Source organism: Choloepus didactylus, chromosome 6, assembly GCF_015220235.1.
Source record: "Choloepus didactylus isolate mChoDid1 chromosome 6, mChoDid1.pri, whole genome shotgun sequence".
Classification (NCBI taxonomy): domain Eukaryota; kingdom Metazoa; phylum Chordata; class Mammalia; order Pilosa; family Megalonychidae; genus Choloepus; species Choloepus didactylus.
The window spans coordinates 130,181,562-130,196,741 of NC_051312.1; the positions used below are offsets into that span (position 1 = coordinate 130,181,562).

General features: G+C 49.4%; 1 protein-coding gene across 7 annotated transcripts in view; it reads left to right on the top strand.

Annotated features, from left to right (window-relative positions):
* Window positions 1-15,180, top strand: part of ZBTB16 (zinc finger and BTB domain containing 16) — a 201,389-nt gene that overhangs the window by 1,435 nt on the left and 184,774 nt on the right. For 3 of the 7 annotated variants that reach the window (XM_037841503.1, XM_037841508.1, XM_037841501.1), the window contains exon 2: window positions 2,942-4,290. In XM_037841503.1, coding sequence (XP_037697431.1) covers window positions 3,023-4,290 — 1,268 coding nt within the window. In that variant the 5' untranslated portion in view covers window positions 2,942-3,022. Of the gene's footprint in view, window positions 1-114; window positions 140-564; window positions 582-646; window positions 1,447-2,941; window positions 4,291-15,180 lie in introns of those variants that run through there. The other 4 variants (XM_037841505.1, XM_037841504.1, XM_037841507.1 and 1 more) reach the window with 4 other exon arrangements.

Genomic DNA, 15,180 nt, shown 5'->3' on the forward strand with positions numbered 1-15,180 from the left:
CTTCGGCCTTTTCCCTTCCTGCTACTGCAGCCGCAGCCGCCGCCGGTTGGGGGGTCGGCTAGAAGGGGAGCCCCAGCTGTCATCTTGGAAGCAGCTGCCTCTTCAGCCTCTCCCCTGCAGGGCACAGTCGGGGTGAGAGGTGGGGGACAGAGCGGTCTGCTGGAGCGGAAGGCGCGAGCGGAGGGCTAGGGATAGGGCGGCTTTGTACCTTCAGGGCAGGCGGAGGAGCCAGGAGCTTTTGGGTGCTCATATGTGTGCGGGCGGGTGCGCGGGCGCGAGATCGGCTTGTGGCTTATTTATTTGTGTGTTTATTCGCTCGCCGACAGGGAAGCTGGGATCCGAGGATCCGAGGAGTGGTTCTGGGGGCGGAAGGGAGCAGGACTGGGACTCGCTTGGGTTTTGTTTCTCTTTGAGAAACGTGGTGGGCTCTTTTTCTTTATCGGACTTGATCCCACTCACCCCCATTTTTGGGGGGCAGCCAGCCTGGAGCTCCGTAGGGTCTCCAGGGCTCCCGGTCCCCCTCGGCTTTCTGCGGGACGGACCTGGCGCCCGGGCTCGCCGTGCGCTCTCGGCCGCGCTCGGTGGGTGCCTGGGTTCTGCACCTGATGCGTTCGGGATGCTTTTCTCACACTCGCGCGCCGGCGGCTCGCTCGCACAGCCCCTCGAACACTCCTTCGCTCACGCACATGCAGGCATACAGCTACTCTCAGGCGCTGGAAATGCGCACGATCCCGCCGGCCCGCAGACTCACTTAAACGCACAGACGCGCTTCACAACCACCCGCTTGTCGGCTTGCAGAGATGCTCCGAACACCGCGCACGCCGGCTGCTAGCGCTTGCTCGCCCTCCCCCGAAACTGGGGACCCTGCCCATCGCTCCCCGGAGGTCGCGGCCCTGGGTTGGGGAGAGAGGGCCGGACGACCCTCGCTCGGTTTTCCTCCCACCACTCGCTGCAGGGCTTTTGTGTTTTCCCTGCGCGCCGGGGCGGGTCTGCCTCCTCCCTGCTCTCGCGGTGGCGTCCAGCCCGCCCGGACTCTTCGCCTTTCGGCCGCGTCTCTTTCGCTTTCTCTCCTTCCTAGCCCCGCTTCCTTCTTTCTGTTTCCTGGCTTCCCAGGAAAAGTTGATTCCCCAGGTTTGCTGAAGTCGTCTCCAAGTCTCCGTGGGGGTCGGTGGGAACTGGGGGTGTGTGAGAGCGCGATCGATCCTCGGAGCTCCAGAGGGATAGCGCCAGTTTTTCTCCGCGCCGCCGGGCTGGGCGCTGCAGCCAGCGCTGGCTAGATCGCGGGCGCCGAGCAGCGGGTCGGGGAGACATCTGACCGAGGAGCGCCCTGGTTTCCCTGGAACCCAAGGAGTTTGTTTTTGGGAAGGAATTTGGGTAGCCAAGCTTCCATTTTTTTCGTCTGCTCCCTCTTAGTTCCTCGAAATCCCGATGTCTGCGAGAAAGCCCGTGAGTGGCGAGGGGTAGACGAATGGCCGTCTTACTCTTGACGGCTGTAGTCCCCACCCGGGGTGGGCAGCAGAGCCATCCTCATTAACCCTCTCTTCCTGAGCTAGGTGGTTCTGGAAACATACCTTCTTTTGGGGGTGGAGGCAAGCAGTGTTCTAAGAGCCGGGGAGAGACCTTGCTTTGCTTTGCTCCCAGTTCATTCACTACAATATTGACCATAGCAAGCTCGAGGCTGGGAGGAACCTGAGTCTGTGAGGTCTTTCTAACACTCCTTAAACAGGTTGGGGAGTCCCAGAGCCCTGATAATGACCCCAGCTGGGCTCTGGGAGAGGCCTTTGTCTCTCATCATACTGGTTGTAATGCACACCATGGATGCTGGTGCCCTTATTGCTTCTAGTACCTGGGAGCCATGTCCGGTTTCAGTGCTACTCCTGATCACAGGACTTGCCCATACCTGGTAGCTTGGGAGCCACATGTGTAGTTCATGTACCCAGCACATGCCTTCCTGGCTGTAGGGGTGCATATTTCCTGATTTCTCTCCATGCCTTCATGACCCATCCTTCCTTTTTAGATCCTGCTGTCTGCTGTGCCCTTGTGCGAGTGTGTGTGTGTGCGTGTGTGGGTAAGTGCAGCATCTTAGATATGTGTGTGTATATGTGTTCACTCTCACATGGGTGCATACGCACACACACATCCACAGCCACACAAGTTCATATTTTAGATGACATACATCATACCTTGGAGGCATCCAGACTAGTGGGTGGCTTATACCTATGTGTTCCTGTTAGTGCCTAAGGAGGGGGTTAGGGTGGGGGTCTGTCAGTCCTTGGAGGCCCTGAGGAGGCGCAGGAGGACACTGGCTGGTGGTGAGAGGGTGGTTCTGGGAGAGGAGAGCCCAGTTGTCCATAGATTTCTGTGGGCCCAGACTGCAGCCTGCCAGCCCCACCTGCTCTTGACTTTGCTCCTGGGGCTTCCAGAGTGAGGCAGTGTTCAGAAAAACTTTTTTTTTTTTGAAGATGAGGTTTGCTATATGGGAGTCTGGATAGTGAAGCTGAGCACTTGAAGGAAGGTTTTCAATTCTTGTTAATTTAAATTATGCCCTGGGCAACTCCCCATGAGGAATATTGGCCTTACACAGGAGTCTGAGCCCCTCCTTCTCAGACTTGAAGAAAGCGTGGGGTTCACAGGACTCCACTGCAATTTTCATTTCACTTGATACAACAGATGTCTTGGAACAGTGCTATGGCAAAACTTTCTCTTTACTCTCATAATCCCTGGGCTTGCAAAGGTAGATTTGTAGGTTTCTAGGAAGTTCCCCTTTTCTCCATTAAAATTTTCTAGAGCCTCCTTGCTGATGGTGCTGGGGAGGTGGTGTATTGTTTGAATTTTTTTTTTTTTTTTTTTTTTTTTTTTACCACTGGGGACACTAACTAATCTGCCCTTTGCTGGCTCATCTCTTACCTTGACCTACCTTTCTCTCCTCCAACCCTCTCAGCTGGCCCAGAAAACCCACCCTACCCCACTACGCAGAGCCCAGAAGGAAAGAGAGCCTCATGCCTGAGCTGCGGGGAGCACCATGGATCTGACAAAGATGGGCATGATCCAGCTGCAGAACCCCAGCCACCCCACGGGGCTCCTGTGCAAGGCCAACCAGATGCGGCTGGCTGGGACTCTGTGTGATGTGGTCATCATGGTGGACAGCCAGGAGTTCCATGCCCACCGGACGGTGCTGGCCTGCACCAGCAAGATGTTTGAGATCCTCTTCCACCGCAACAGCCAGCACTATACTCTGGACTTCCTCTCGCCAAAGACCTTCCAGCAGATTCTGGAGTATGCGTACACAGCCACCCTGCAAGCCAAGGCAGAGGACCTGGATGACCTGCTGTATGCAGCCGAGATTCTGGAGATTGAGTACCTGGAGGAGCAGTGCCTGAAGATCCTGGAGACCATCCAGGCCTCAGATGACAATGACACCGAGGCCACCATGGCAGATGGTGGGGCTGAGGAAGAAGAGGACCGCAAGGCTCGGTACCTCAAGAACATCTTCATCTCGAAGCATTCCAGCGAGGAGAGCGGGTATGCCAGTGTGGCTGGACAGAGCCTCCCTGGGCCCATGGCGGACCAGAGCCCATCAGTCTCCACCTCATTTGGTCTTTCAGCCATGAGCCCCACCAAGGCTGCAGTGGACAGTTTGATGACCATAGGACAGTCTCTCCTGCAGGGAACTCTTCAGCCTCCTGTGGGGCCTGATGAGCCGACTCTGGCTGGGGGTGGGCGGCACCCCTCGGTGACTGAAGTCAAGACAGAGATGATGCAGGTGGATGAGGTGCCCAGTCAGGACAGCCCTGGGGCAGCCGAGTCCAGCACTTCAGGTGGGATGGGAGACAAGGCCGAGGAAAGGGGTAAAGAGGGGCCCGGGACCCCGACCCGGAGCAGCGTCATCACCAGTGCCAGGGAGCTGCACTATGGGCGCGAGGAGAGTGCTGAGCAGCTGCCACCCCCAGCCGAGGCTGGCCAGGGCCCCCCTGGCCGGCTGGAGCACCCCGTGCCCCCAGCTGAGAAACATCTGGGTATCTACTCCGTGTTGCCCAACCACAAGGCCGACACCGTGTTGAGCATGCCGTCTTCCGTGACGTCTGGCCTCCACATGCAGCCAGCCCTGGCTGTTTCCATGGACTTCAGCACCTACGGGGGTCTGCTGCCGCAGGGCTTCATCCAGAGGGAGCTGTTCAGTAAGCTGGGCGAGCTGGCTGTGGGCATGAAGTCAGAGAGCAGGACCATCGGGGAGCAGTGCAGTGTGTGCGGGGTCGAGCTGCCTGACAACGAGGCTGTGGAACAGCACAGGTGGGTGCCTCACCGATCCCACACCCCACTCTGATCTCTGGTCCCCAGCACCCTTCCTCTGTTTCTGGCTCCTCCCAAACCCTGGGGACTGGCTTCCTTGCTCTCCCTGCCATTTGGGGAAGACACTTTTTTCTAAGATTTGGGAGGCACACTTTTCAGTAGGGCAAGGGGACCTAGTGTCTTTGCAAAGGACTGGGAGGCTCCTGAGCCAGCTTCTTACAAGGCTCTTTCCTCTTTTTGCTTTGGGCTCCTGTTTTTTTTCTGCTGTTTGCTCTGTGTTCCTTTGCCTGGAGTGACTCATAGAGTGAAAGGAGGGAGAGGAGGAAGTGGGATTATTTGGGATGAGGGTCTCTCATGGCCTGGGTCTGGACATGTTACCAGGTTTCAGGTACCCGGGTTTCCACCGAGTAGTTACAGCAAAAGCAGGTGATCTGCAGCCCAAGATGTGGAAAACAGGAGGTGGAGGGGTGGGGCTGGATGCTGCCTAGAGCAGCTTCAGGTTCCGAGCATCATTCCTGGTGAAAGTTCATCTTGTGGCTTCCACTCTCTTCTCTTTCTCTGTTCTTGCAAACACATTTAGGGGGAGTTGATTTAAATTCAAGGGGAAGGATGGGCGTAAGGGACCTTGAAGCCTGCAGCAGAGCCTCATTCTTGTCCCTTCTCTGCCCACACTGAAATAAATGCCACTTTGGGCCAGCATCAGCTTCCCTCTGGGTTCCCTTTCTTTCTCTGTGAAATAGCCATTCATTGAGTCCTCATGATGGGCCTCCTTCAGTGCTAAATGCTTTATATGGAGTTGCATTTTCATTGACAGCCCAATGAGGAAGGCAGTGTTCTTCTTTTACATTGGAAGGTACGTAAATTCAGGTGTAAAGTGACTTTGCAGGAGTCACACAGATAGGAAGAGACGGAGCTGGACTCCACTTCAGGCCATAACCGCTTATACTTGCTGCCTCTGGGAGTCATTCAGCCCTGAAGAAGACCATGTCTGCAGAAGGTTTTGAGGATTGCTTATCAGAAGCCGAGTAAATACGGAGGGTTTGGCTTTTTCCTGTATCCAGCATAAACCATATGTCTGTCATTTTATCCTCCAGTCCTGAAGTAAGATTAATGGTGTAAAGAAATGGGGTTTTCTGTTGTTGTCACTGATAACATTTCCCTGCACACCCTCTTGCCTGCTATTTTGTTGAGCTGCAATGCTGGTAATATGTGGCTTTTTAAAAAAAATTCAGTTTTATTGAGATACATTCACATACTATACAATCATCCATGGGGTACAATCACCTGTTCACAGTACCGTCATATAGTTAGTTATGCACCCATCACCCCAATCTATTTTTGAACATTTTCCTTTTACTAGAAAGAATAAAAATAGGAATAAAAAGTAGAAGTAAGAAAGAACACTCAAATCATCCTCCCCATCCCCCCCTATTTTTCATTTAGTTTTTGTCCCCATTTTTCTACTCATCCATGCATACACTGGATAAAGGGAATGTGATTCACAAGGTTTTCACAATCACACGATCAACCCATGTTAGCTACATAGTTATACAATCGTTGCAGTTTAATAGTTTCAGGTATTTACTTCTAGCTATTCCGATACACTAAACCCTAAAAAGGATATAGTACATAAGAATGCCCACCGGAGTGACCTCTTGACTCCTTTTGAAATCTCTGAGCCACTGAAACTTTATTTTGTTTCATTTTGCTTCCCCCTTTTGGACAAGAAGACTTTCTCAATCCCACGATGCTAGGTCTAGGCTCATCCCTGGGAGTCATATCCTGCTTTGCCAGGGAGATTTACACCCTTGGGAGTCAGGTCCCATGTAGGGGGGAGGGCAGTGAGATCACCTGCCATGGTGGCTTAATTAGAGAGAGAGAGAGGGCTACATCTGAGCAACAAAGAGGCACTCGGGGGTAGACTCTTAGGCACAATTATAAGTAGGCTTAGCCTCTCCTTTGCAGTAACAAGCTTCATAAGGGCAAGTGCCAAGATAGAGGGCTCAGCATACCAAGCCGTCAGTCCCCAGTGTTTGTGAGAACATCAGCAACAACCCAGGTGGTAATAGGTGGCTTTGAGACCTACCTTGTGGAAAGTGCCACTTAAACTAAATGTAGTTTTTTTTCTGGTGGGTGTGAAAAATAACTGCCACCAAGGTGTGTCTTCCTGATGGACCCATTGCTCAGATGCAGACTGAGGTTGTGTTTGGTTTTGCTCGAACTTTCCTGAAGAGGAAACCCCCTCCCCAGACTTCACCAGATAGATTTATCATCTTCTCCGGATGTGAATTATTTCAGTTACCTGCTATGAGAAGTGGGCTATGGTGGAAAGTAAAATTTTTTTCTGGTTCCGGTTTGGTTTTGGTTACGCCTTTTTGCCTGAGAGGGCCACAAAGGAAATTGCTTTCCCCAAAGTTCCCAGTCTGTGATACCCTTGTTTCTTTATATTCCAAATAATGAAATTTGCTATATCTAGGGGTGAGAGAAAGGTCATTTAACCTTTGTGAGGCCTGATTTTTTTTTTTTTTTTTTTTTTACTTTTAAAAATGGAGGTGGTCAGCAGAGTGGTGCTGAATTAATGAAATAACATCTAGAAGTCACTAGAGTTGTGGCTGGCACATAGTAACGGTGAAGGTGAGGCGCTAACCCGTCAGTCCCTCCATCTTGTTTAGGTCCGTCTTGGCAGCATCCCGGTTGACTCTGAGTTCTCCCGTGAGGTGGCCATGGCACTACCTCCCAGCAGGGTTGGGTGGCTGTGAGGTGGCGCAGAGCATGCCCTGTCCAGATAGCGATGGTGAGGTGCTGGCCCTGGAATGCTCAGCCTCACCCACGTGCTGCTAACGGGGAGAAGGAGCTTTTGACTGAGGGTGGCAAGCAAGCACCTGTGGCCCAAGTAGCTGGAGCCTGTGGCAGTCGTTTGGTGGAAAGCTGGGAGGATCTAAACAGGAAAAGAGGATAGATGTTCTTGCCTGTGCTCAGTTCTTACTCTGACTAGTAGAATAACTTGGTGTGAGGCTTTTTCCCCCTCTCTCACCCTCAAAAAGTTCCAGGATTAACATGCTATTTCCATTTCCTACTGTTCTCTGTCTGCCCTTCCCATCTAAACCCCATCAGGAGTTTGAGAAATGCTCAGGTGGAAGGAAAAAAAGTCACGACTCCCAGTACAAACAAAAAGACAAGATGAAAAAAAAAAAAATCAGTGTGGGAGATTTTGATAACAGGAGGCTGTGGAATTGGCTGTGACTATAACATGATGAACATGATGAAGCAATGGGCTGCAGATTTTGAAATATTTCATTTATTATTTAAAGCCAAGAAGCTGGAGTGTTGGTACATGGGGTTGGGGTAGTAGAAGGGCATGGAGAGGAAGGAAATGGAGAATGCTGGGAAATGATGCAGGAAGGAGAGTTCGTTAGGGAATCACATGACTCGGTTTCCCCATGACTGGATCCCAGGCTGGTGTGGAGTGGGAGGGGAACATGTTGCCACCACAGATAGTTGGAATGCAACTTAATGAAGTTGTGGATCGTGGTCCCTGAGGCCAACCGTGAGATGTAAATGCAATGTTAAAAGTAGGTTCTGATTGATGGAAGGACCGAAGACACCATTTGGGTAAATCGTATGAGGCTTACTTATCTAATGGATCCAGAAAGAAGTTAGAACCGTTCAGAGGCCTGATGGATCAGTGGCATTCTCCAGGCGGGTAGAGGAGCAAGCTCTGGACTCCAAAAGCTTCCCCTGTGGGCCCATATTACAGAGGATAATGTCTGACTGAGAGAGGATCACATCAGGTCTTCTGGAAGACTGCTCTGTCTGCCTGCATCCTTACTTTCTCTTCTTTCTCTTTCTTTCTCTGAGCAATTGGCATGTTGGCTTGTCTAGCTATGGTCTAGGGCCCAGTGCCACTGGGCCCAGCTGCATCTTAGCATTCGCAGAGTTATATACAAGATGTGAAAAGATTACAGAGAATGGAATGATTGACTTAAGTGTGAACATGGTTCTCAGGTATAGCCCGCAGTCTCCCCAGGCTCATACATCCTGGCCTTAATATGTTTCTGAATTTAGTGCTGCAGAATCAGGGTGAGGCTTGGTTTCCCAGGAGCCTCTAGATGTGATACAAACAAGCTTTTAGACCAGCTCAAGGGTGAATCCTGCAGAGAAACAGCAGGAACTCTTGTCTGGTTCTTGAAGGGATGCTCAAGAGTCACAAGGAATGGTCTCAGCCAGCTCCTGGTTCTGCTTCCTCGGGGCCTCTTGGGGCTGGCCCCAGGGTACGTGAGCCACACTGCTGACCTGTCAGAATTCTCTCTGGCCCTTTGCCTCGTTTGGTCTCTCCCAGAGGACCAACTGTTCTCTCTTCAGTGGTTGACTGTGTTGAGGGTCAACAGCCGTTGACCTTGGTTTAGGCCATTTTGGGGAGGTTGGAGGTTGTCCTGAACTCTTTGTCCCCTTTCATCTTTCTGCCAACTTTGGGCACCTCTGATGTCCAACCCAGTTCTGTTTGGAAAAGGTTATGGTAAGAAATAATGAAAGCCGCAGTAATATTAATGATGCCTTTTATCAGAGCAGCACTTTCTCCCTTGCAAAGCAACTTTAATTACTTTCTATCTCTTACCTTCACAGCCTCCCCTAAGATGGTACAGGGCCGTAATCCCATATCTGTGCTCATGAAGTTTGCAAAGCTCTGAAAGCTTAAAGGTTTTGTGTAAGTTCACAGCACTGTCATTTAGTGGGAAAGCCTGATCTAAACTGACACAAGGCTATATTTAGCCCACTTATTTTGAATATTCATATGTTTTGCTGCAAAAATATTAATGTGTTTGATTAGAGAGTGCTGCCCTAGACTCTGCTGGGGCTGTTATGTAATAAACACTGTCAGCCCCATAGTACCTTTCTGAAAACCTGAAAAATCCTGATTTCTGAAGCACCCAAGGGTTTTGGACAAGGGGTTGGGTGCTGTTATCACCTCCATTTTACAGATGAGGAAAATGAGGTTTGTAGTGAGTGAGTGACTTGCCCAAGGCTACCCAGCTGTGAATGGTCGAGCCCAGAACATGGTTCTCCTGACTCCCAGGCCTGGTTGCCCCGTGCCAGGCCATATAAGAACATGGGCACTGCTGTTCTGGGTCGGCTTCATCTCACCCAGTCTTTGGTTGCCAGTCAGCATCTGTGAGATACCACCGTTGGAGGCTCCAGCCGTCTTCCTTGACGTCAGTCCGAAAGGTCAGGTATATTCCAGCTTTTCTTAGGAGCTATTTATGGTTGTTCTGTCATTCACAGATTTGCCCAAATCCTTTTTGAATTCATTTCTGTTTCCAGGAAGGATCCCTTCTGGGATAATGAGTGACTTAAGTTCATAGCCTCCTGGGCTCCTGGATGTCTCCTAGTTGTTTGGAGAGGTTGTTGGTTGTGCAGTTATGAAGATGGCAGAAGATTTTGTGGTGTTGCTCCCAGCTGTTGCGGAGACCTGGGCTCAAGGCCCAGCTCTCCGTCTTTTAGCTCTGTCTCAACATTGTTGGTCCTTTTTTTTTCTAATCCCCATGCTTTAATTTCTTCATTTTTAAAACTAGGCAGTTGGATGAGCTGTTTTCAGATTTTGATGAGCTCTTAAAAAAAAAAATCTTCTTTTGCCTCTTGTGCACCCACTGATATCCTCCTGAAGTCCTTTTGGCTGACTGAATCTTGGTTATTCTGGAATTTGGATTGGCAGTTCAGTCAGCTAAATAGGGGGTCAGATTGATTCGATTCGTCTACTCTGACTTTGTTTTTTTTAACCTGTGTAGGGTCACTGAGCCTTCTGGGATCTAGACTGAACTCTTGGATCTTTTGAAGATGACTTCTTTATTTTATTTCCAATGGAGGAAAGTTGCCTTCTCTTTTATCTCACTAAGAAGTCCCATTTTAATTTACTGTCACTATTGGATGGAGCTGCTAGTTGCTGGGTGGGAAGGAGCCACAGTTCAGCAACACTTTTTCCTCTTGCTTGTTCTATGAAAAGTATTTATGAATCTTTAAAATAGTGATTATCCTAAACTATTAAAATCAAACTCCACTCACAGCTCTTTGACTTCTTGCTAATTTGGGAGGAAAACATTTCCAATCACTTTAATTTTTTTTTTAATTAATGACTTTAAAACAAGTCCAACTGAAAGCCCAAGTGTAAGACTTAAGAATCCTCGTAAGTATAAGAACACAGGTGGCCCTCATTTTGCCCATTGCACATTCCTGAATTTTCTGTGACCACTAAAGGTTTTCTTAGCCAAGTTCTATTTAGTCTGTGCTATGGAAATGCCCCAACTCTATGGCAGTTATTTTGGTAGAAAGATAAATTTACAAGGGGACCCCTCCCCTCCATACACATTTTACACATAGTAAATGTCCGTTTTGAACAAATTAGGCCGACTAGGTCAGAATCCCGGCTTCACCACATACCAGCTGTGTGGCCAAGCTTACGTTACCTAACCTCTCTGTGCCTCTTTCCTGTTTTGTAAAATGGAAATTATAACAGAATGTACCACAGGGTTGTTATAAAGATTAAATCAGTAAGTATCTATTAAGTACAGGGAATGGTGGCACAAAGTAAGGGTTCCATATGTGTTTGCTTTTGTATTTTTATTATTGTCACTGTTGTGAAGTGGGGCATGCTAGCAGTGCAGGGTAGAACATATTGGTCGAATCCTGCTCTCCCCCAGAGGCTGTTCTCAGCACAGGGAGTTGATTCATACAGTGTGGTAAAAAGCACTGCTTCATGCGTGTGCTGTGTGTTTGGGGCTGATTCTCAGTGTGCCCCTGCATCTTCCTCCAGAAGCTGATCTCTCACACCACGGTGGCCAGAGTACTCTTTGTCCCATTGACCCGAGGCCTGGTGAGTCATTCCAGTTCTTGTTTAAATTTAGCTGGGCAGCACTCCACTGTCATCAGCTCCAGATGCCCAGGCAGCTCATCAATGCGGCGTCCTGCTGCGTGTGCAAATGGCCAGGTGTGCAAATCACTGTGGCCAAGGAGGTGAGCAGCACACACACCACCATACTGAAGGGAGAATTGCGGCTGGGCTGAGGGTGTTGGGCCTACCGGGGCTCCTTCATTTCCTGCTCCCCCGTCTCCCCTGGTGCAGGATGCTTCTAAGAGTGGACTCAGCAAACATTGCTTTGAGTCCTTAATCCCTGTTGGGTTCTGTGCGAAGAACGTTTGTGGTTGCCAGCATCTCCTTAGACCCCCTGGCCGACCTGTGAGGTCTGTATTAGTTTCACGTTCAGTGATGGGGGCTGGGAAGACTGAGAGGTTAGTTGAGTTGTCCACGGTAAAGCAGTAAAGGATGATGCTAGAATTCGTGCCCAGGTCTTCTGGCACCATGCTCACTGTTCTTTCCAAGACACCACAATATTCCTCCTTGGTTCTTAGGTGGCTAATGGAATCAGAAAGGAAGGAGTACAGGAAGCACCAGCACCCTGTTCCCTGCATCATGTAGCCTGGTGCTGTTTAGCCAGATCTGGCCTGGGTGTTTCCTCCCCTGTCGGGAGAGGAGGAAGAAGTTGAGAGTGTCGCTTACTGCAGAGGGTTCAGGTCTTTGGGGGCTGAGGTCACATGGGTCTAAGGCCATATCCTCTTGGACTGGCCCAGAGAGAGACCAGCTTTTAAGTGATGTAGTTCTTTTATGCTGATTCAAAACGTAAAAAAATAGGAAAAGAGAGAGAAAGAGAAGCCCATTTACAAAAATAAAAATTCCATGCTGTTAATTTCTTGCCAGCATAATCAGAAATTCCCCTTTCTACCATTTCCCCTTAAAAGCCCCAGTGTCCTTATTATGCTGGCTCAGTATGGAGAAACTGCGGTTGGATTTTGCCTACGTGAGGCTTATCTATGCAACTGCAAGGAGAGTATCTGGTATGTTTCTGTTTGCGTGGAAATGTTGATTGAAAACTGGCAAAACCCTGCTTAATTCTCCATTGATCGTTCGCTTTCAACCCTGTCCTCAAGATCTGATATTCCTCAGTATGAACAGATTGTGTTTAGCAATGCAGCAAGAAGAACCAAAGTTAGATATGAGAAAGAACTTCCTGAAACCGTGGGGTATTACTGATGGAAGTTATGAAAAGACTCCATGTTAGGCATTTTGATGAAGGCGAGAAATTCCAGGCTGGTGGGAATGTTTTTGGAGTTCTCTTTCTCTTAGGCCATTTAGATCCCCCGAAAATAATAAATAAAGACATATACAGGCACACAAACCACCACCACCAGGCATGCTCACAACGAGACAAACGCCACCAAACCATTGCCTTTCGGGGAGGTGGATGTATAATGTAGAGCAAGAGCACAAAGACTGAAACCGGATAGACCCGGCTTTGAATCCTCATGCTATAAACTCCTTATGCATTGTGAATTTGGGCCAGTGACTGAACCCCTCTGAGCTGTGCGGATCCTCTTCTGTGAAATGGCCCCTCTCTCAGTGTCACTTTAAACAATTAAATGAGATAACTTGAAACATAGAGCATGCAATGGGGACTTCCACGTGAGGCCTTCTCCCTACCTCCAGCTCCTCTTTGACCCCCAGCCTGGCACGGCCTGAATGTGCGGGCTTTGAGTGGGGCCGGGAGCCGGGAGCGGCTGAGTCCCTGTCACCCTGGCCCTGTGGGGGTCTCTAAAGTGGATTAGCTGCACGCCGTGGTCTCAGTGCCTTAGGCCTGTTGGCACCACTCTCCCTGCCCTAGTGAGAAGCAGATGTGACCGGGTGGTGACGGCCCATCAGGCCTGGAGTGCTGGGCAGACGTTATTAGTGTTAATTCGGGGGGCTCTGTTCTGGTAGCTGGGGGAAATGCGAGGGGCTTGTTTGAAACCTACTTATTTAAGCCGTCCAACGGGTTAGGTGCTGCGGGGTTCTACTGTGGCTAAGCCCCCTCTCTCCCTGCCCCCTCTCTTTCAAGAAGGCCCCTCCCCTCCCTGAAGCCCAGACCTGATTACTTCCAGAGTTGGAGAGACAACTTAGCAGGCTCTTGTTTCTTGCCGACGTACCTTATTAGTAGCACCTGGCATCATAAGCCACTAATGGGAACCAGCGCTCTCCTCCTGCGTGGCCAGTGACAAGTAGCCCTGTCAGCCAGAGTGCGCCCCGTGAGGAAGTCCCTATTAGCTTTATGGTCAGGAGAACTTGTCCTGTTCAGGAAATGAATGTTACCGCTGAAGGTCCGCAGCCCTGACCCTGGCGGCCTAACCTGTGCGGGCCGGGCGGACCTGTGCAGGATGCCAGGGGTTTTAGCCGCCCTCTGGTTCTTGTCATAGGTGAAGCGGGAATCACTGTGGTATGCTGCAGCCTTGAACTTTTGATTTATTCAGTGAGGGCGCCTTAACCGTTTCCATGCCTGGACGCGGCCCCGGGACAGAGCAGGGTGTGTGTGTGCCTGGACGTGTGTGTAGAGTGAGGGGGAAGGAGGGACCCCGCAAGCCAACAGTGGTGGCCCTGGGTGGTGGGGTTTTAGGGGACGTTCCTTTTTTTTCTTTCTTCCTTTAAAAATTTTGATCATGGTAACATTTATACAACACAACAATTCCCATTAACCACTTTCATGTGTATTGTTCAGTGCCATTCAGTCTTTTGTGCTACCATCGCCGCTGTCCATTACCCACATTTTTTGATCACTCCAAAGAGAAACTCTGCACCCATTAAGAATAATTCCCCATTCTCCTTACCCCTGACCCCTTGTAACTGGTCTCTGAATTTATTTATTCTAGGTATTGCATATCAGTGAGACTATACAGTATTTGTCCTTTAGTGTCTGGCTTATTTCACTCAGTGTAATGTCCTCAAGCTTCATCTATGTTGTTGCATGTATCAGGACTCATTCCTTTTTACAGCTGAGTAATATTCCGTTGTTTGAATATACTACATTTTGTTTATCCTTTCATGAACGCTTGGGTTGCTTACATCCTTTGGCAGTTGTGAATAATGCTGCTATGAACATCGGCATGCAAAGTATCTGTTCAAGTATCTGCTTTCAGTTCTTTTTGGGTATATATCTGGAAGTGGGATTGCTGGGTCGTATGGTGATTCTATGTTTAACCTTCTGAGGAACTGCCGAACTCTTTCCCACAGTGGTATTTTCTTTCTTTGCATGCTCATAGCTTCTAGATTTTCTGCATCCAGCCTGCATTGTTGGCTGCAGAACCCTGGGTAGCAGGAGAGCATTGTGGTCCAGACTATTGAATCTCGAGTTGGACCTGGGTTTGAATTCATCTTCTGACTCTAGGAGCTCTGTGATCTCTCCACTTAGTGCTTTCCCAGTGAGATGAAATCAATAGTATTTACTTCCCGGTGCTGCCATGCTGTTAACAAGTAGGACAATGCATATAAAATATGTAGCACAGTGTATGTCCTGATCTTACAATATTTTAAAGGACATGTGTGCTTCTTTAATTTTTTCTCACTGTAAAAATAAGCTTTTAAAAATTAAAAAAGGATGGCATAGCACTTTTTCCCTTTTAAACATATCGAGACCGTGCTTTTTTTCCCCGTTATAGCCTCAAATCTTTACAAAGGCAGGGTACTTAAGTCGTATCTTTTAAATCGTATCTCGCTTTTTTCCCCCCCTTGGCCAAGAAATGTTTCTAAATGTGATTTTTGCAGAGAACAGCAGTTTGACCTCATTCTTGGGGGGAAACTTTTGCCTGACTCTTTTTGAGAAAAAGATGTTTGTGGGTTGTCTGGCAAATGGGTGTGCTGCCTTCACTGCCACTGCCGCTGCTGTTTTAAAGGCCCCTGGTGACAAAGGAATGAACTGCACTTTCGGGGAAGCTTGCCCGAGTCTTGAGTCTCGCCCAGAAGAGACAGGGTAGTGGGGGAGGGGTTGGAGATGACACCTCCTTTAGGAACCTTAAAACAAATTTGCCGGTCTGTCT